Source organism: Lathyrus oleraceus, chromosome 6 (assembly GCF_024323335.1).
Source record: "Lathyrus oleraceus cultivar Zhongwan6 chromosome 6, CAAS_Psat_ZW6_1.0, whole genome shotgun sequence".
Taxonomy (NCBI): domain Eukaryota; kingdom Viridiplantae; phylum Streptophyta; class Magnoliopsida; order Fabales; family Fabaceae; genus Lathyrus; species Lathyrus oleraceus.
This window is the reverse complement of record NC_066584.1, coordinates 142177930-142200384: the sequence shown is the minus strand read 5'-3', so window position 1 is coordinate 142200384 and position 22455 is coordinate 142177930. Positions and strand designations below refer to the sequence as shown.

General features: G+C 35.8%; 1 protein-coding gene across 1 annotated transcript; it reads right to left on the bottom strand.

The window, feature by feature from the left end:
• Positions 1 to 17697: 17697 nt before the first annotated feature.
• Positions 17698 to 21878, bottom strand: LOC127093306 (protein SMAX1-LIKE 3). Its single transcript, XM_051032215.1, has 3 exons — positions 20199 to 21878; positions 19358 to 19622; positions 17698 to 18970 (listed from the first exon to the last, which is right to left on the bottom strand). The coding sequence occupies exons 1-3, from the start codon at positions 21353 to 21355 to the stop codon at positions 17894 to 17896; spliced, it is 2499 nt and encodes an 832-aa protein (XP_050888172.1). The 5' UTR covers positions 21356 to 21878; the 3' UTR covers positions 17698 to 17893.
• Between the last annotated feature and the right edge of the window lie 577 nt (positions 21879 to 22455).

Here is a 22455-nt window from a genome sequence, read left to right as displayed (position 1 = left end):
ATGTATGTGTCACATGCGGGTTTAGGATAGTGACAAACATAAGAAAATACATATGGGTTTGGGATAGAAAAGGATATAAGAAACCCTTACTTAAGAAGGCTCCCTATGATAAGTCGGTTCTAAATCTTCAACACCCAATTCCCTCACATGTAGATTCTAAAGTTTCCTTAGACAAGGAATCTGAATAGGTTCCCAAAGTCATGGATTTGGTTCGAGAAGACTATCATCACTATAAATACTTGTAGGATGACGATACCCTCGAGTGGATCTATTCTGGGTGAGTCCATTGGCATTAATAATAAGGGTTAGGGAATCCTAGAAAAGGTCCCCAAAGTCAAGGATCTTCTTGTTCTATACTACCACCACTACAAATATTTATAGGATAGTATCACTTTCAAGTGGATCTACTCTGGGAGTGGTTTTCATTCCTTCCAAGTGATATATATGTCTCGTTGGTCCACACTACGCAACCACCTACTAGCTTATGTTTTCTCAGACTCGGGTGTAGAGTCTCGCTCAAAATAATTCACAAAATCCAATATAAAGTAGTAAATAAAAATAAAGCAATAAAATAAGGCAATGAAAATAGAAATAAAATAAAATAAAATAAAATAAAGCACAAATAAAAACAAACATGCAAATAAGAAACAAACAACCTTAACACTAAATGATAGGTTTGGCTCTCTTTAGGGACTTTCCCCAACAGAGTCGTCAGCCATCACATCTCGAAAAATATGATCTCGTGAAGCGCATCGCACGCTCGCAGATGACTAACAGAGTTGCCATTGTTCTTTATTTATTCCTAAGAGAAAGGGAAATTAAGATAAAACCTTAAGGGAACAAAAAGAATGAGATGGTCGTCGCAACCAAATTTAGTGTTTGGGAGTAGATTATGTAGGGAGAAAGTACTAGCACCCCTCACATCTGTTGTATTCAACAGGAACCTCCTAAAGTTCTAAGGTTGATTATTTGTTAAGACATGTTTGTTTTATTTTATTCATTTGTATCTATTATTAAAGTATTAAAAAAGGAGAAATATTTAAGAAGAGAGATAAAAAAGTTAAATTTTATTAATGTGTTCGCCAAGGTTTTAAAGCCTCGTGCCTACGTATTCTCATAGTGTCATGAAAAAATCAGAGTACCATAGTTCATTAGAAAATAAGTATGTGTTGGTTGATTTTAGTTTTGTCACGCGGGGGCGGAAAAAATAAATTTGAAGAAAGGTTTCAACACAAGGGGCGAAAAAGGTTGTTCAGTGTGTTTGATATTAGTTTTAAAGCGAAAAACGAGCACTCGACTAACCAAGCGTTACAACTTGTATTTGAATGTTCGGAGACCTACAAGGAGATACATCACTAAAGTCTTTTTATCCGATTTTTTTAATTTAGAAAAAGTCTTTTTTTGTTTAAGATAAAAATGATATTTTTTGTACTTTTGATCTAAGTGTACAAGGGAATTATTTGTTGCTTTTTTTTAATTAGATGGAGTAAGATACGCTTTTTAATTTCCTGATACTAACTAATTGCATTTTATTCTTCTAATGGTAACTAAATTAAGATTAACTAAGAAAAAAAACTAATAAGTTAAGTAAGATAAAATCAAACTCGTGGGGGAGGCAAGCAAATTTTGAAAGGTGAGGGAATAACGAAAGGGGAGCCCAATGATCTATGCCCATAACATCATCAAAATAATATATAAACTCAACAAAATAATAAAAGAAAAATAGTACAATAAAATAAAAGTGAGAGGACTAGAATTGTGGCCCAAGGCCCACCTCATCAACTCAAACCCTAAAAATCCTAACTTCAACTAATAAAAAGAAAAGAAAATTAAATTTTTTAAAAAAGCAAAGAAAAGAGACAAATGGCGCCGTCCCATTTCACACTTCTAATTCATAATATTTTTTTATAATAATAACAAACATAAAAATAAAAATAAAAGGTAAAAGGGGATGATTTTTAAACTTTTAGAAAGCACCAATAATATTGCGACACTTGACAAATAAAATAAAACAAATACAAAAAGAGATATAACAATTAAACAGAAAAATAAAACCAACCTCGTAATACTCTTCTCCTTTTCATGACTTCCTCTGCAACTTTTCTTCTTTTTCCGAAAAATTCAACTCCCTCTTCCTGAATAGAGCATTAACATGATAATGGAATCTACAAGAAAGAGAGTTCTACCGAGGGTGAGGAGGAAGTGGCGTGATGGTGTGGTGGGACGTTTGCAAATGGAGATAGGTGAGAGGGTGGCGAAGATGAGGGATGGTGAGGGTGGATGGAAATGGTGTAGTGTTGGTTTTCAGTTGTGGTCATCGTGATCAACTTCACGTATATTATCGGTGATAAATCAATTGAAAATGGCAGTTGTCAATCGGCGAAAGGTGGCGTGACTTCTACTTTTTCTGCTGTTTTGAGCCCAAAATTTTGTTTAGATTATGTTCATGATGTGATATTATTTCATGTCATCCATGCTACTGTATTGCAATTGGTTATTGTTGAATGAGTGTTGTTATTATTTGTTAATGAAGTTGCAGATGGTGGTGAGGTGTTATTTTTTTTTGCATAAATATTCATGGTTTGTGTGTTTTTTTAGACTTAATTCTTTTCTCACGGTTTTTCTCTCCTAGTGCATAAAATTGTCCCCTCTCTGTGATTTTCCTTGACTCAAATTATAGTGGCTAAGCATTGAAGTACGGGATTAAAACCATTATTTTGTCCATTATTATTTGGGATAGTTTTGAATGAACGTATTTTGGGGGAAATTGATGATGGAAACCATGTTATTGGGATATTTGGGTGTTGATTTGATTTTTGTTTAGATTTTGAAAGAAAAGGCATGTGTGATTTGGTCTTTTTTTGAACCCGGGGCCTCATGCTTAACACACTCACTACACTACCAACTGAGTTATCTCACTCATTCGGAATGAAAGGCTCTTTAAAATTATACAAAGAAAACCGGTCAAAATTTAGGGTACAATATTTTAATTCTTTAAATTATGAATGTTGTTTCAAGAGTTGAATAAGTTTGATTTATAATCTCTAAATGCATCTTATACACCAAGAAACTTGAATTAAGATTTTTGGGATTTGAAAGGTGTAGAAATTGTAGCATTAAAAGTTCAAAACTCTCATTTGTACATGATAGAAATTTTGTATAATTCATTTTTTAATTTAAGAAAACATGTGTTCTTCGCATGAATTTTAGTTTAAGTGTGTAGATTTAACATATTGAAAAATCTCTCATAGAGTGTGAGGGGACTAGATGTACGAATTGTTGGAAAGGGGAACTAGAATATATCTTTGTGTTCATTTACTTTACTGCATTTTATTTTTCTGCATTATCTATCATTGTTCTTCCGGGAAAAAAAATATTCATAACATCTCTAAAATAACAAAAATAGTCTTAAAACATAATTTACCCCCTCTTAGGTTACACACTATACACTTACAATGGAAATGTCTTTACTTACCAAAAAATATTATTCAAAAACTCTTACTCCCAGACAAATAACCTCCTTCTCCGCTTGAGGTTCCAAACTCATACTTCATTCTTCCAACGGCTTACAATCCCAACTTTATGCTTGTATAGGAAAAAATTTAAAAGAGTCTAGGCAAAAGAGCTCTCAAAAGGGTTTCCCCTGTCAAAAGATCTTCTCAAAATAAAGTGGGAAGTGATTTTCCACATTCCTATACATAACATCTACAAGCCAGTCAGAAGCGGCATCCTGAACTCAGCCTAGGAGAGAAAAACCCTCGATAGAAAACTTTCTAATAATAACAAATCTTCCTCCACCAACGCAAGAAACAACGCGAGTCTCATATCTTGTAGAAGGAATGGAATTTTCAAGATCAATATTATATGTAATGTTTCATTTGTTCTAATTATAAAATTATTTATATTTTTTTTAAAACATTCAATTACAAAAATAATAATTAAATATTACATTTTGTATTATTATTTATTGCATAAATTGATAGAATAGAACCATGTTGTTATAATGAGTCATAATTAATTTACTATAATTATAATATATTGTCCTTATAATTATGTTGTATCATAATTAAACAGTTGACCAAATGATGCATATATATATATATATTATGTTCACATGAATCATAAAAGGCAAGCAATTCCATTATCTTACATGGTATCAATCATAACGGATCCTTTTCTCTAAAATAAACCTTTCTCTATGCGTCATCACCGCCTTTCTCTAGGACCTCCAGAACAGTCGCCGCACCATCCTCACAACACCTCCACATCAACATCTGCGTGATTCCTCTCTCTCTCTCTCTCTCTCTCTCTCTCTCTATATATATATATATATATATATATATATATATATATATATATATATATATATATATATATATATATATATATATATATATATATATCTTTATCTCTCTATCTCTCTCTCCGACTACCCTCAACATCTGCGTGATTCCTCTCTCTCTCTCTCCCTCTCTCTCTCTCTCTCTCTCTCTCTCTCTCTCTCTCTCTCTCTCTCTCTCTCTCTCTCTCTCTCTCTCTATATATATATATAATATATATATATATATATATATATATATATATATATATATATATATATATATATATATATATATATATATCTCCGACTACCCTCTATCGATCTTGTAACACCCTAAACTCCAAATATGATTTATAAAATAGTGCGAAAGATATAAAGATAACAACCATTATTCAAAAAGCATAATGTTAACGACTTAGTTTTCAAATAACTTAAAATAAGAAAACATAGCAAGGTAATTTATTCAACACAACTTAAGTTCTTAGCTACTCCCCAATCCAATGTTACAATATCAGAGTGACACCAGATACAAAACTAAACAAGTGATAAAGATGCGACGAAAATAAGCAAAACAAACTAACGAAGAGTCCAACTATGCCACCCTTGGTAAAAAAATAGGTAACCACTCCTCATCCTCAAACTAGGAATCACATGTGTCAAGTACAACAAAAGATAACATAGAAGCAAAAAAAGGGATGAGAATACATTCTATAAGTTTAACAGTGTACGAACAACAAGGATAGTTCATATTAAAATATAACCAGTCAACACATAACATGTGGTACCATTCTACAAGTTATAATGCATTGTGTATTTCTTCTACTCCCATGCATGTGGTATCATCCTATAACACTGGACCAAAATCCTACAATGTTGAATATCAGAGATATATTACAGAAGGATCCTCAATACTGGACTGAAGTCCTATAATACTAGACCAAAGTCCTAAGCTAGTCTTTGGACCGGAGTCATTCATCACTAGACCGAAGTCCTACAATGTTGGTTCTTTCGAACATAAACAACAAATTGTGAGAAATTACTGGACCGGAGTCCTATAATTTACTTTATTTTACTAATTCTCACTAGTTCCCCTTCATTCACAAATAATTCTACTCACATCCCTATTTTTAATTAAGTCTTATTTATCACCCAAACTCGTATTTCTCACAATTTCCACTAAGTAATTTATTAAAATTAATTGAATAAATTCTATCAACTCATTAAACCATATTAGAATATCTACCCAACTCAAACGCACTTTAAACATTAAATGAAAAAATTATTATAAGACTAATAAAATATTATAATAAAAACTGGGGTGTTATAGATCATGTATCCTCAGTCTGTGTCTCTCTCCCACCCGCGATGTCTATGTTTGGTCATAATGATAATGAAATTATCAACATAACCACCTCTTCCTGGAGTAGTGATATCAATAAGGAGACAAACTATTTTCCCCTATCAGCAGTCTGAAAGATGGATTGTTTTATCCCGCTCTAGCTGTTTCAAACATCAAGAACCACATTCCTATTATTCTTGAGATGAAGAAATATTAATATGGCACATGGGCTGAGCTCTTCTACATCCATGATTGCTCTCATTGGATTGTACATCATATTGTTCCTTGTACGTATAAGAAACCACCAACGGATACCTCTTATGTCGAGTATGAACAATGGATTACCTTGGACTCTACCATTTTTCAATGAATATATTCCACAATTTCCTCTGACTTGCTGACCATCATCCTGGAACCAGACTCCACTACTATGGAATCCTGGAATCATTTCACTGATATTTTTTAGGATAATCAGAATGCTCACGTTGTCACGCTCGAGCAAGAGTTCCCTAACACTCACATGGAGGATTTTCCCAATGTGTCTACTTGCTGTCAGCATCTTAAGATGCTCTCTCACTAGTTGAGAAATATTGGCTCACCTATCAACAACCACTGTCTAATTCTTCAACTAATATATGGTCTTCCAGAAGCTTACTTCAGTGTTGTTGCCTTGATTCACCATAATAATCCTATTACTTCCTTCTATCATGCTTGTTTCATGCTCACTTTGGAAGAAGTTTTTATGGCTAAAATAACTAGCAGTGGTTCTCATTATTCCATGTACACCATTCATCAGCGACCTTCTGAAGATACCTCTCGACATGGAAACTGTCGCCAAGGAAACCGTGCTCGCTCTCGTGGCAACCAGGCCCAAGGAGAAAGGAATGATAATCGTCATGGTCCTTATGCTGGAGCTCTCAACGCCTATCTACCATGGTCTTCTCCTCTTCAGTAGTAGCATTAATCATCCTTGAAACATGGAGTTGGACTCCGCCACCAATGGTTATGCCTTTGTGCATGTATGCCATCTATCAATGGGCACTCCCTACCGGTCCTCCAAAGCAGCCATGCATAATAGGACAATATCCTCAAGCATATATAGCTACTACATCATCTCATAAACCGATAGGCATTGGGGCCACTATGTACACCATGTCTCTCCATACTCCTGAAAATTAGTGGTACATGGATATTGGCATAACATCTCACATGGAAATATCACAAGGTAATCTCTCGTATTATCCTCCTTTTAGTAATTCAAATCAGAAAGTTATTATTGGAAGTGGCCACAAAATTCCAGTTCACGGCACTTGACACACACAAATAACCACATATCACTAACCCGTTCATATAAGCCATGTCTTGCATGCCCAGAAAATTATTTAAAATTTAATTTTTGTAAGACGGATCACCACTTATAACAATGTCTTTATTTCCTTTGACCATTTTTGTTTTACTGTATCTAATTTTCAAATGGGGATCCCTCTCATAAGATGTGACAACTATGGCGGTCTATGTAACACCCCAAATAAAGTAAAAGAATTATTTAATTAAGTTGATAATATTATTTTATTAATTTAATTAAATAAATTGGGTTATTATTATTATTATTATTGTTATTATTATTATTATTATTATTATTATTTGGAATAATAATAATTGGAATATATATAAGTTGGGATAAGAGAAAAAGTTTCTCATTTGGAACAGAAGAGTTTTACGTGGAAGTTGAGAAGCTGCAGAGAAGGGAGAAGCTGTAGAGCAAAGGCTGAAGAGCGGAAAAGCTGAAGCGTTGAGTTGCCGAATTATCTCAGGTAAGGGGTCTGAACCTTATTAAATGATAATATGCGAGCATTTTCATGATTTATGTAGGATTGTTGATGGATTTTGGGGAATTAGGAAGATTGGGGAAGTTGGGGTTTACCGTCGTTTAGTACTATGATGAATAAGTCGAATTAAGCTGAAATTGAATCCGTAGTTGTGTGAGTCGCGTTTTCCCGAACGCGTAGCCTGTTACGGAAGTTGAATCGGAGGTCCGGAAGTCCTCCGACGGCGGAAAATGCGGAGAACTCTGCATTCTGCCTTGTGTTAGCGCAGGAACTGCTGTTTTGTCTGCGTTAACCGGTTAACCCAGGGTGTTAACCGGTTAACACTGTTGTATATTGTGAAAATGTTGCGTTTTGCCTGCGTTAACCGGTTAACCTATAGCGTTAACCGGTTAACACTGTTGCGTTTTGCCAGAAGTGAGTTTTGCCTGCGTTAACCGGTTAACCTGTGGCGTTAACCGGTTAACACTGTTCCAGTATTGAAAAATGACTAATTTTTATGTTGAAATGGTGATTTGGCCTATTGTGGTTGATTGTGATGAATCCATGTGTTAAGATGTAATGTTGTTGTTGTTTTGTTGAGTTGTATGTCATGCTATTAATGACGAAGATAACATGATCATATGATGTTGTTGTTGCGATGTTTTGCGATGTTGATTATGATGCATGTTTGGTGTGCATGCATTCATGAAAGGCCGATGCCTAGTGATGAACGGACTGAGTTCCAATGATGTTGTTGACTCCGGGCTTGTTGAGAGGCTTGGTTCCTTACGGGGAACTCGGATTCTATGGTGATGAATCCGGGAGTGGTGATCCTGTAGTGGTCACAAGATGGGTATACCGAGTCGTGTTGAGTCATGCATGGGTGTGTGCATTGCATTTGATATGTTGTTTCGTTGATGTTCATGAGTTTGTTGACTATGATGATGATGATGAGCTGTGTTGGCATATGTGAAATATATAATTATGTTTATATTTATGTCGTTATATTATTATTTAATAATGTAATTCTCACCCCTTCTGCATGTGTTTATGTTCATCTATGATGAGCAATGTGCAGATAAAGAGGAGTAGCTTTCGTTGAGGTTTGAAGAATGAATGTAGAGCTATTCTACGGAGTCGAGTCAAATGCTCTGGTCATGTGACACCGGGGTTATGGGATTCGATAGATAATTATATTTTATTTACGTTGTTCATGAGGATTAAAATGTTGAGATGTTTTGTCGAGACAATGTTGAAACATTTTTATGAATTATTATATGATGAAAAATAATAATTATGTTGTTGTCCGCTGCGAAGTTTTAAATATAATAAATAATGTGTTATGTGTTGTGATGCGATAAGTGTATGTTGTAAGAAATGTAAACTCTTCTACATGTGGTACTCTGATAACTTATTTAAATATGTCGATTGGGTAGAAGGGTGTTACATTAGTGGTATCAGAGCATTGTCAGTCCAGTCGAGTCATAATGTGATGTTTTCCCTGTTGGTCGATTAGTGTAAATGACACTGTCGATATTTAACGGTTGTGGTTGTGTTGTGCAGAGTATGGCTGGAGAAAATGACCGTGCGATTGCTGAGGCTTTGGCTGCTATGGCGCAGGCTATGCAGGCGCAGCAGAATCCGCCGGTCGACGAGTTTAAGAATTTGGGAAGGTTTCTGAAGAATAACCCTCCTACATTCAAAGGGCGCTATGATCCAGATGGTGCTCAGATTTGGCTGAAGGAGATTGAGAAGATTTTCCGGGTGATGACGTGTACTGAAGCACAGAAGGTGCAGTTTGGTACGCATATGTTATCTGAAGAGGCTGAAAACTGGTGGGATAACACTCGCCAGAGAATTGAAGTACCAGGTGCTGAGATGACTTGGGAAAGGTTCAAGACGGCCTTTCTGGAGAAATATTTTCCTGCTGATGTGCGATGTAAGAAGGAGATGGAATTTCTAGAACTGAAGCAGGGTAACCTGTCTGTTGCTGACTACGCTTCGAAGTTTGAGGAGCTGGTGCAGTATTGTCCTCACTATAATAATGTTGATGCTGAGGGATCCAAGTGTGTCAAGTTTGAGAACGGGTTGCGTCCCGAGATCAAACAAGGCATTGGTTACCAGGAGATTCGTAGGTTTCCTACATTGGTTAATAAGTGCAGGATATTTGAGGAAGATAGCAAGGCTAGGACTGCTCATTACAAAAGTCTTAGTGAGAAGAAGAATAAGGATCGTGGTAGTCCTTATGCATCTCCGAATGGTAAAGGTAAGCAGAAAATGGTAGATGAGAAGAAGCCAAGTGGGGGAGGATCTTCCATAGCTGGTAAATGTTTCAAGTGTGGCGAGCCGGGCCACCGTGCTGATAGCTGTACCAAGAAAGTGCTGAGATGTTTCCGATGCGGTCAGACTGGTCATAGAGTTACGGAATGTAAGGATGCTGGTCCGACATGTTTTAATTGTGGCGAGAAAGGCCATATCAGTTCGCAGTGCTCGAAACCGAAGAAGGCGGCTACTGCAGCTCATACTACTGGTAGGGTGTTTGCTCTGAGTGGGGTTGAAGCTCCTAAAGAAGATAATCTGATTAAAGGTACTTGCTTGATTAATAATGTTGAATTGCTTGCTATTGTTGACACTGGTGCTACTCATTCGTTTATTTCATATGAGTGTGCGACCAGGATTGGTGTGATTATGTCGCCCCTAGGCGGAAGTATGGTGATAGATACTCCTGCTAATGGTTCTGTGAAGACTTCTGTTGTCTGTCGAGGTTGTCATTTGACGATCTTTGAAAGAGAGTTCGTGGTTGATTTGGTGTGCTTACCCTTGCACCAAGTTGATATTATTCTGGGAATGAATTGGCTAGAATTCTATGGCGTGTTTATCAACTGCTACAGGAAGACGGTGCGGTTTTCTGAAGTTGGTGAGAATGATGAGGCAAGATTTCTATCTGCTAGGCAGGTGGGGGATTTTGTGAAAGATGAAGCTCAGATATTCGCTTTATTTGCGTCTCTGCAAGCGGATAAGAAAGTGGTGAGTGTAGATTTGCCCGTTGTTTGTGAATTTCAGGATGTGTTTCCGGGGGATGTAAGTGATTTACCTCCAGAACGTGAAGTCGAATTTGCCATTGACTTAGTGCCAGGTACGAGTCCAGTGTCGATGTCTCCTTATAGAATGTCGGCAACTGAATTAGTTGAATTGAAGAAACAACTTGAAGAATTGCTTGAGAAGAAGTTTGTGCGTCCAAGTGTTTCTCCTTGGGGTGCACCAGTATTGTTAGTGAAGAAGAAAGAAGGTACGATGAGGTTGTGTGTCGATTATCGGCAGTTGAATAAGGTGACTATCAAGAATCGGTACCCATTGCCGAGGATTGATGATTTGATGGACCAGTTGATTGGAGCTCATGTTTTCAGTAAGATTGATTTGCGGTCGGGTTATCATCAGATCCGAGTGAAGTCAGATGATATTGCGAAGACTGCTTTCCGTACGAGGTATGGTCATTATGAATACACTGTGATGCCGTTCGGTGTGTCTAATGCTCCAGGTGTGTTTATGGAATATATGAATCGTATATTTCATCCGTACCTTGATGATTTTGTTGTGGTGTTCATAGATGATATATTGATATATTCTAAGACGGAAGAAGAGCATGCAGGACATCTGAGAGTTGTTTTGCAGGTGTTAAGAGAAAAGAAATTGTATGCAAAATTATCTAAATGTGAGTTCTGGTTGAAGGAAGTGAGTTTCCTTGGCCATGTGATTTCGAGTGGTGGAATTTCTGTTGATCCTGCTAAAGTTGATGCTGTATTACAGTGGGAGACTCCGAAGTCTGCTACTGAGATACGCAGTTTTCTGGGGTTAGCTGGTTATTATCGCAGATTTATTGAAGGCTTCTCTAAGTTGGCATTGCCGTTGACGCAGTTGACTAAGAAGGGTCAAGTGTATGTGTGGGATGCAGCTTGTGAAGCGAGTTTTGTTGAGTTGAAGAGGCGGTTGACCAGTGCTCCAGTGTTGATCTTGCCTAATCCTGGTGAGTCCTTCGTTGTTTATTGTGATGCTTCTTTGATGGGTCTTGGTGGTGTTTTGATGCAGAATGGTAAAGTTGTAGCTTATGCTTCTAGACAGTTGAGAGTTCATGAGAGGAATTATCCTACGCATGATCTAGAACTTGCAGCTGTTGTATTTGTGTTGAAAATGTGGAGGCATTATCTGTATGGTTCCAGATTCGAAGTGTTCAGTGATCACAAGAGTCTGAAGTATCTGTTTGATCAGAAAGAGTTAAATATGAGGCAGAGAAGGTGGTTAGAATTACTGAAGGATTTTGACTTTGAATTGAGTTATCATCCCGGTAAGGCTAATGTAGTTGCAGATGCGCTGAGTAGAAAGTCTCTACATATGTCTATGATGATGGTTCGGGAACTTGAGTTAATTGAACAGTTCCGTGATATGAGTTTGGGTTGTGAAGTTTCCGCTGATAGTGTAAAGTTGGGTATGCTGAAGTTGAATAGTGGAATTCTGGAAGATATTCGGAATGGTCAGCAAGTTGATGTCGCTCTAGTTGATCATATTACTATGGTTAACCAGGGTAATGGTGGTAATTTTGAGATTGATGAGAATGGCATCCTGCGATTTAAAGGTAGAGTTTGTGTTCCTGAGGTGTCTGAATTGAGAAAGAGTATTCTTGAAGAGGGCCATAGGAGTGGATTGAGTATCCATCCAGGTGCAACTAAAATGTATCAGGATTTGAAGAAGTTGTTTTGGTGGGCTGGTATGAAAAGAGATGTTGCTAAGTTTGTGTATGCCTGTTTGACTTGTCAGAAGTCAAAGATTGAACATCAGAAACCGGCAGGTATGATGCAACCTTTGAAGATTCCTGAATGGAAGTGGGATAGCATTTCCATGGATTTTGTGACGGGATTGCCGAAGACGGTGAAAGGTAATGATTCTATTTGGGTGATTGTGGATCGATTGACTAAGTCGGCGCATTTCTTGCCGATGAAGATTAATCACTCTTTAGAGAAGTTGGCAGAGTTGTATATTGAGGAGATAGTGAGGCTGCATGGTATTCCATCCAGTATTGTGTCTGATAGAGATCCCAGATTTACTTCTAGATTTTGGGAAAGTTTGCAGAAAGCGTTGGGGACCAAGTTGAGGTTGAGTTCAGCTTATCATCCTCAGACTGATGGTCAGACTGAAAGAACTATCCAATCCTTGGAGGATTTGTTGAGAGCTTGTGTGTTGGAGCAGAGTGGTTCTTGGGATAGTTATTTGCCGTTGGTGGAGTTTACTTATAATAATAGTTTTCATGCTAGTATCGGTATGGCTCCATATGAAGCATTGTATGGTAGGAGGTGTAGAACTCCATTGTGTTGGTATGAATCAGGTGAGAGTGCTGTACTCGGACCTGAGATTGTGCAGCAGACGACTGAAAGGGTTAAGATGATTCAGGAGAAAATGAAGATTTCTCAGAGTCGTCAGAAGAGTTATCATGATAATAGGAGAAAGGAACTTGAGTTCCAAGAGGGAGATCATGTGTTCTTGAGAGTTACTCCGACGACAGGTGTGGGTAGAGCTTTAAAGTCTAAAAAGCTTACTCCGAGGTTTGTGGGTCCGTATCAGATTTTGAAGAGAGTTGGGGAAGTGGCGTATCGGATAGCTTTACCGCCGTCGCTTTCTAATCTGCATGGTGTGTTTCATGTATCCCAGTTGAGAAAATATATTGCGGATCCTTCGCATGTTGTTCAGTTGGATGATATCCAGGTGAGGGATAATTTGACCGTTGAGGTGTTGCCAATTCGGATAGATGACCGAGAAGAGAAGACCCTGAGAGGTAGGAAGATTGCTCTGGTGAAAGTTGTTTGGGGAGGTCCAGCTGGTGAGAGCTTGACGTGGGAGCGTGAAGATCAGATGAAGGAGTCGTATCCGGCTCTATTTGCTTGAGGTATGTTTTCGAGGACGAAAACTTCTAAAGTGGGGGAGAGTTGTAACACCCCAAATAAAGTAAAAGAATTATTTAATTAAGTTGATAATATTATTTTATTAATTTAATTAAATAAATTGGGTTATTATTATTATTATTATTGTTATTATTATTATTATTATTATTATTATTTGGAATAATAATAATTGGAATATATATAAGTTGGGATAAGAGAAAAAGTTTCTCATTTGGAACAGAAGAGTTTTACGTGGAAGTTGAGAAGCTGCAGAGAAGGGAGAAGCTGTAGAGCAAAGGCTGAAGAGCGGAAAAGCTGAAGCGTTGAGTTGCCGAATTATCTCAGGTAAGGGGTCTGAACCTTATTAAATGATAATATGCGAGCATTTTCATGATTTATGTAGGATTGTTGATGGATTTTGGGGAATTAGGAAGATTGGGGAAGTTGGGGTTTACCGTCGTTTAGTACTATGATGAATAAGTCGAATTAAGCTGAAATTGAATCCGTAGTTGTGTGAGTCGCGTTTTCCCGAACGCGTAGCCTGTTACGGAAGTTGAATCGGAGGTCCGGAAGTCCTCCGACGGCGGAAAATGCGGAGAACTCTGCATTCTGCCTTGTGTTAGCGCAGGAACTGCTGTTTTGTCTGCGTTAACCGGTTAACCCAGGGTGTTAACCGGTTAACACTGTTGTATATTGTGAAAATGTTGCGTTTTGCCTGCGTTAACCGGTTAACCTATAGCGTTAACCGGTTAACACTGTTGCGTTTTGCCAGAAGTGAGTTTTGCCTGCGTTAACCGGTTAACCTGTGGCGTTAACCGGTTAACACTGTTCCAGTATTGAAAAATGACTAATTTTTATGTTGAAATGGTGATTTGGCCTATTGTGGTTGATTGTGATGAATCCATGTGTTAAGATGTAATGTTGTTGTTGTTTTGTTGAGTTGTATGTCATGCTATTAATGACGAAGATAACATGATCATATGATGTTGTTGTTGCGATGTTTTGCGATGTTGATTATGATGCATGTTTGGTGTGCATGCATTCATGAAAGGCCGATGCCTAGTGATGAACGGACTGAGTTCCAATGATGTTGTTGACTCCGGGCTTGTTGAGAGGCTTGGTTCCTTACGGGGAACTCGGATTCTATGGTGATGAATCCGGGAGTGGTGATCCTGTAGTGGTCACAAGATGGGTATACCGAGTCGTGTTGAGTCATGCATGGGTGTGTGCATTGCATTTGATATGTTGTTTCGTTGATGTTCATGAGTTTGTTGACTATGATGATGATGATGAGCTGTGTTGGCATATGTGAAATATATAATTATGTTTATATTTATGTCGTTATATTATTATTTAATAATGTAATTCTCACCCCTTCTGCATGTGTTTATGTTCATCTATGATGAGCAATGTGCAGATAAAGAGGAGTAGCTTTCGTTGAGGTTTGAAGAATGAATGTAGAGCTATTCTACGGAGTCGAGTCAAATGCTCTGGTCATGTGACACCGGGGTTATGGGATTCGATAGATAATTATATTTTATTTACGTTGTTCATGAGGATTAAAATGTTGAGATGTTTTGTCGAGACAATGTTGAAACATTTTTATGAATTATTATATGATGAAAAATAATAATTATGTTGTTGTCCGCTGCGAAGTTTTAAATATAATAAATAATGTGTTATGTGTTGTGATGCGATAAGTGTATGTTGTAAGAAATGTAAACTCTTCTACATGTGGTACTCTGATAACTTATTTAAATATGTCGATTGGGTAGAAGGGTGTTACAGTCTATATCTTTTCACCACTACCTCTAGTTTTTCCGATCTTACGTCTAGTCTTTGGTACAATCGTCTTGGCCACCCTGGCATATCTATTTTAAATTCCTTTCTCAAAAATAAGTTCATATGTTGTGAAGCTTTAAATTCTTTTATTATTTGTAACTCTTGTGTTTTAGGCAAACAGGTTGAATTGCCATTTTCTAATTCTCAAACTACAACTTTGATTCCATTTGATATTTTACATAGTGATTTATGTACATCTCCAATTTTAAGTTTTGTTCGTCATAGATATTATGTACTATTTTTGGATGATTTTACAAATTTCTTGTGGATCTTTCCTATTAGCATAAAATCTCAAGTATTTGAAACGTTCATGTCACTCACAAAACTTATTCAGACACAATTTTTGCAAACTGTAAAATCTTTTCGATGTGACAATGGTGGTGAATATAATAATCAACTATTTAAAACATATTTCACTGATCATTTCCTTATTTTTCATTTCTCTTGTCCCGACACATACTTGCAAAATGGGAAAGCGGAACGCAAAATAAGAACTATTAATAATATGATACACAATATTCTAGCTCATTCTTTTGTTCCCACGTCGTAGCATGAAAGACATTGTTAAACCCCGCAAGATATTTACACTAGCAGTCTGTCAACCTGATCAAACCATCTATCCCATACCTAAAACCTCAAACTAGCCTTATTTGACCCGAATTTGAAATCCATGATGAAATCCTAATTTGATGATCTTATTAGAAATATGACGTAGAATTTAGTTCCTCGTTTTTGTGATATTAATCTTATTCGATCTATGTTTATATTTAGGCTTAAGAAACATTTTGATGGCTCATTTGAGCGTTATAAGGCTCTTATTGTAGGTGACGGCAGTAGGTCAAAGGTTGTATATGTGGATTGTGATGAAACTTTCAGGCTTGTGGTGAAACCAGCTACCGTTTGCACAGTGCTCAGCATTGCTCTATCGAAATCCAGATCCCTTTCATCAACTGGATATACATAATGCTTTTTTACATGGTGATATCCATGAGATTTTTTACATGCATCAGCAATTGGGTTCCCATGACCCTCATCGTCCAAATTATATTTGTCATTTGAAGAAGTCACTTTATGGTCTCAAGCAAGCGCACAGAGCATGGTACCAACGATTTGCTGATTATGTCCCCACTATTGGTTTCCACCATATCACATCAGACCACTCCCTCTTCATATATCAAAAAAAAATTGACATGACTTACATTCTTGTATATGTAGATGACATCGTCCTTATATCCTTTACTCATGCCCTTCGCAAATCAATTATATTACTCTTAGCATATGAGTTTGTGATAAAGGATTTAGGTCCCCTGAGTTAGTTTTTAGGTATTGTTGTATCTAATGGCATGTTTCTTAGTCAAAGCACTTATGCCTCAGAGATAATCTGACGTACTGGAGTAGTGTGCTGCAAATCGTCTTCCACTCGTGTTGACATCAAGCAAAAAAAATTCATCTCCTCCAGCACGCCTTATGATGACCCCTCTCTATATCAGAGTCTTGCATGGGCTTTACAGTATCTCACCTTCACTCGATCTGACATATCATATGCAGTTCAGTAAGTTTGCCTTCACATGCATACACCTCGCACGCAACACATGTTTGCTTTCAAGCGCATTCTGCGTTATGTTTAAGGTACAATACATTTTGGATTACATTTATCACCATCCCCCATTATACATATTATCTTCTACACTACGATGATTGAGGTTGATGTCCAGACACCATACACTTCACATCTGGCTATTGTGTCTTTCTAGGTGACAACTTTATCTCTTGGTCTTCCAAAAGACAACCCATTCTCTCTCTCGTTCTAGTGATGAATCTGAATATAGAGGTGTTGCTAATGTTGTGTTGGATTCAAAATCTTCTTCTGGAGCTCCATTTTCATATTCATCATGCCACTTTGGTGTATTGTGACAATGTTAGTGACATTCATCTCTCTGATAATCATGTGTAACATCAGTGTACCAAGCATATTGTGATGGACATTCATTTTATTCAAGAAAAAGTAGCTCGTGGTCATGCACATGCTCTTCATGTTCCCTCCCAACATTAGATTAGACATCTTCACCAAAGAGCTTCCTAGCATTCTTTTTGATGATTTTCATATCAATCTAGCTAAGCGTTTGTGGCCCTCCCACTTCGATTGCGGGGGTATAACAGAATAGAATATTATTATTATAATTAATCATAATTAATTTACTGTAATTAGAATATTTTGTCCATGTAATTATATTGTATCATAATTAGACAGTGGACCAAATAATGGATATATATTCTATTCATGGGAATGATATATATATATATATATATATATATATATATATATATATATATATATATATATATATATATATATATATATATATATATATATATAAGAGTAAAGTGAAAATAAGTTAATATTTTTTATTTTAAAAAAAAAGTATTTTCAAAACCAAAATGCTAAAAATTGATTTGATAGAAAATTCCAAACTCCTATAAAAGTGATAGTTGATATACCAGCTAATATACATATCTAGTTACATAATAAAATTAAAATAAACGAAATTAATGACTAGGAAATACAAAGACATAATGTAGAACATTGGGAATTAAGAAATTCCTAACTAGAAAAAGGAAGAAAAAAAGATTGTGTTCATGAAAAAAATATTCTTCACAATTCCTGAATTTTGAAGAGAATATTTCTGTCTACAGACTCAACCAGCCCAATTTCATCCACTGACCTATCATCTTCCTCATAATTATCATCAATAGAAATATTCAAATCCAAAGAAACATAAGAACTTGTCTCTTCCAAAGCAACAACATTAACATCATCATCATCATCATCTTTGTCTTCTTGAGAGGATCTTTGTATAGGAGAACAAACTCTTGATCTTGAACTAAAACTTTCACAACTTAGAATAATAATAGCATCACAAAATCCAACCTCTTCACCATTTGAATCCAAAACTCTTCCTTTTTCAATAGCCCTTTTGAAACCAACTTGTGAACAATAATCAACTTGCTCTATATCTTCAACTAGAAAAACCCTATGAGGATTATTAGACATTGCATCACCAAATCTCTCAATGAAACTACAACTTGCTTCATCTCTTGATCTTTTGTTTCTACTTTCATCACTTGATTCACCTCTTGTTGAAGCAAAACTACTAAGTGATATTGAAGTGAAGTTATTGTAAGATCCAAACACAAGCTTAGCCAATTCTTTTGCTATTTTCTCTTTACCTTCCAAATCAAGACCTTGGAAAAACAACCATGTTTCTTCTTTAGGATCATGATAAATGTTTCTCATGTTTCCTTTTCTTTTTATCAAACTGGATCGACATTGCAAAACCGTGCTCGCGATTTCCGGTATTATATCTTTTTGCCATGGAACCTTTTTCTCCAAAGCATTACATAGGGTTCTCATGTTCTCTAAATTGAGTTCTTTGAACTTGTTTAGTTGCTCCATTTCCATAAGCTCACTAGAAGAAGCTGAAGTAGGGTTACAAGGTTCATTGAACTTGCTTCCTCTTTGAGAAATCCAAAAATGGTGATCGCGATCGTTTTGTGACACATTTGGATAATATTGTTGTTGTTCATAGGAGAAACCTGAAGTGGATGAAGAAGGTGATGCTGAAGATAATGTGAGGATTTTATCATTACCATGATAGGTTTGTTTTTGGATTGAACCACACATAGAGTTGTTCCACTTTTTGCAAAGCTCTCCCACTTGAACACAGTTCTCCTAGAATACACAACAAAAATTATTATTTATTTTAACTAATCACAAATTTTTATAAATATTTTGATCAAGATTCTAAAAAAGAGTTTGTGGCCGCGACAAAACAAAATCGAAAAGTGTGGATTCTGATACTAATATTCACCATTTTTACGATAAAAAATAAATTATTTTTAATAATATTCACTGTTTTTACGATAAAAAATAAATTATTTTTAATTCACACTCCAACGACTATAATCAGTATCACAACATCTATACTAGGTAACCACAACCGGTATTAACCTTGATCTTGATATCATTATTTTAATATTTATTTTGATTTTTAGGGTATGGTAAAAAAAATAATTGGTATGCTATGTAAATATGATTGAGATGAAATAATAACAAAACCTGATCATTGTAGGTGATTCCTTTATTCTCATTTTTGTATTGTTGTAGCCATGCAGGAAGACTTGAACTTGAAGAATCACTTTTACAAGAACTCATTCTCTGCAAGCTCCTTCTAACTTCAGTCTCATTTTTTCTTGAAGGTTCTGCAAAATAAGCAGTTTCTTGTTGTTTTTGAATTATCTGTTGATCATCTCCTACTCCTTCATGCAATAGCCAGCTTGTTCTATTCTCAGCTTTTTCAGTTCTTGACTCATTTTCAAAACCACTGAGAACAAAAAGAAAAAAAATATTATATCATAAGATTATTATTTACTTGCTTCATTTACTTAGTAAAAAAATAAAATTAATAATTATTTTTTAAAAATATTTATGTAAATATTGAAAAAGAAAAGCCTCTTTACTAGTTTAGTTTTAATCAATCAAAAAAGCAAAATTATAATGACTGACATGTCTTTGGTTTCAGTGCAAAAACTTGTAATATCTTTTGTCATTTCTGATATATAGAAAAGAAGAAAAAAATGAAAGAGTTTTTTCCTTCTTTTGCTTGCTATTTTTTGTTGTTGAAGTTTTAACCTATAAGAAGCAAAAGACAATTCCATTATTTATCCCTTTCCCAATGTTCATTTTGAGATAAATAATCATTCATAATGAAACAGTTTTTCAAATAAAAGTAAAGATGCAGTTAAAGTCACACAGCATAGTAACAATCAATTATATCAAACTTTACCAATTTGCATGTTAATTTTTTTCTCGGTTCGATACCGCGCACCCTTTAGTATGATGTTCATGGACTCCTACCAACTGAGCTGATTTAATTGGATAAATTGCATGTTAAATTTACCTGTCAGTGATGAGACTGAATTTCAAGCTTCCTGCAGGAATAGTGATAGGATGAAGATTCCAAATAGTTTCAAGTGATGGTTGTCCATTTTTGCATCTCATGTAAGCTTGAAAAGTAGCAATACACATCAACCAAAACTTTCCATTTTCTCCAACACTATTAACAAGTTTTCCTATCTCCATTATCATGTGATCAAGAGAAGAATAATAGCCTCTAATCCCTTGTTGCTTTTTGTAATCAAACAAATATTTAAGATCTCCAAGATACAAAACATACCCTTTTCCATGAAAACTCTTTTTTGCAAGTCCCTTAAGCTCTTCAACTTTTTCTTCAACTTCTACCCTTGAAACATTGCCAAAATCACAAAGAGAAAGTGAGATAAACTTAACACCTTTAAGTGACTCATCAACTTCTCCTTTATCAAATTTTTCCATCACTCCTTTAACTACACCTTCAAGATTAGTCACACACTCTCCAACAACAACAACACTTTTTCTTTGATTCATCTTTAAGTTATCAACAACACTGTTGATATCCTCAACCCTAATTGGATCCAAAACCAATGCTTTGTTGGAAACTTTTTCTTGAGATTGAGAAGAAAGAGTTTGATCATTGCTTTCCTTTATAGAAGAAGTGTTCTCCAAGGAAACAGCTTGTTCAACATTGGTTTTCACTTGAGTACTATTAAACCCTGCTTCTCTCATAACCCTACTAACACTAGGATCATCAAGAATTGAAATAATGAGTTGCTCAAGCTCAATCTTCACCGTCAAAAGCGGTTGTTGTTGATTCTCAATCGATCCGCGGCGTTGATGAGCTTGAGCGCGCTTAAAGGCAGCAACCAAAGCATTTGCGAAAGAAGGATACTGAGATTGAGAATGATGAGAACCTAACATAGGGCTAGAATTCGTCGCTGGCAAGCGATTGAGTGCGACGTTGAAGCAAAGCTCTAAAGCTTTACATTGAAGAGGGTGAGAATGAGATTGAAGACAAGCTGTTCTTAATAAACCATTAGTAACACTAAGCATGGTGTTTGCAACATGGAGAGGTGTCACTTGAGCATGGCCGCGACGCTTTGCTAGGGTTATTGCTTGCTTTACTATGTTTGCAGCATCTGTAGTTAGGCCTTGTTGCAAAGAACAATTTCCTGTTCTCATCTTTAGGATATTATCAACTTTCTATAAGGTAAGTAAAAAGAATAAAAAGAAGAGAAGCTAGAATTCAATAGTGAGTGAGTTTGAACTTTTGTAGGGTTAAGGTGTTCATTTTTGGATTGAAAGAATGATGATACATGGAGAAGACTAAGAAGAAGGAGTAGTAAGATAGTTATATGGATGAAACATGGAAGCTAGGTTTTTTATGATGATAATACATAAAAGGGTGAAGGATTGATAAATGATCACTAGATGTTTTTGAATGAAACTTGTTAGTATGGAAGGATGAAATAGATGGTAGTAGGAGAGAAAGAGGAGAGGGGGTATAGAGGAACTAAGGGGTGTGAAATATATGGAAGATGTGAGTGTTGTGCTTTTCTTGTGGGTGAGGTAATAAATTTGGGGTCCAAAGTGGATTTTGTTGTAGAAAGTGGATTGCATGTGCTGACAAGCAGGACTATTACACCAGTATCAAAGGCAACTTAGCTTTGCCTTCTTTCTCTCTCTTTCTCTTTCATTCTTCAAATTTTTAGTGTAAAAGTTTTTGGTATTTGTAAGTGGGAGGTGGGGGCACTTTCTCTTCTATATATGCATTATGTTTTACTTGTAGTTTCTTCTTTTCCAAGAGAGAAAGAAAGCTAGGTAATAACTCATTTTGAATATTTAATCTTGAGGGGCTAATCTAATATTTTTGAAAATTTTGAAATAAGTTTATTTTTCATGTGTGAGAAATTAATGGATATAATTGTTTACATCAATTTTCATTCTTTCTCTCATTTTTTTATAACTTTTTCGCTAACATTGTGTTAATGTCAAAATACTGAAAAAAAATGATAGGAGAGTAATTATTCAAGAATATACTTCTATTATAATATCTCTCTAATAGATTTGAAGGTAATAAGTTAAATTTGAAAAAAGTTTGGGTGAAGGTTATTGAGTTGAGTCTGTGAAAATACGTTAAGTTATTGTTGTAAGGTTTTTGGGCTAATCCTAAAGAAAAAAAAAATTAAGTTGTTGTGAAAGTTGTTTGGGTTGATCCTATGAAAAGTTTAAGATTGTTTTAGTGGAAATCTCAAGGAAAATTATTGGGGAATAGAGTAGGT

Excerpts from the sequence above, each read along its gene's own strand:
- LOC127093306 (XM_051032215.1), bottom strand. The coding sequence starts at position 21,355 with ATGAGAACAGGAAATTGTTCTTTGCAACAAGGCCTAACTACAGATGCT. Across the intron at positions 19,623-20,198 it reads TTCAGTCTCATCACTGACAG|TGGTTTTGAAAATGAGTCAA; the intron begins GTAAATTTAACA and ends TTTTGTTCTCAG. Across the intron at positions 18,971-19,357 it reads GAATCACCTACAATGATCAG|GAGAACTGTGTTCAAGTGGG; the intron begins GTTTTGTTATTA and ends TGTGTATTCTAG.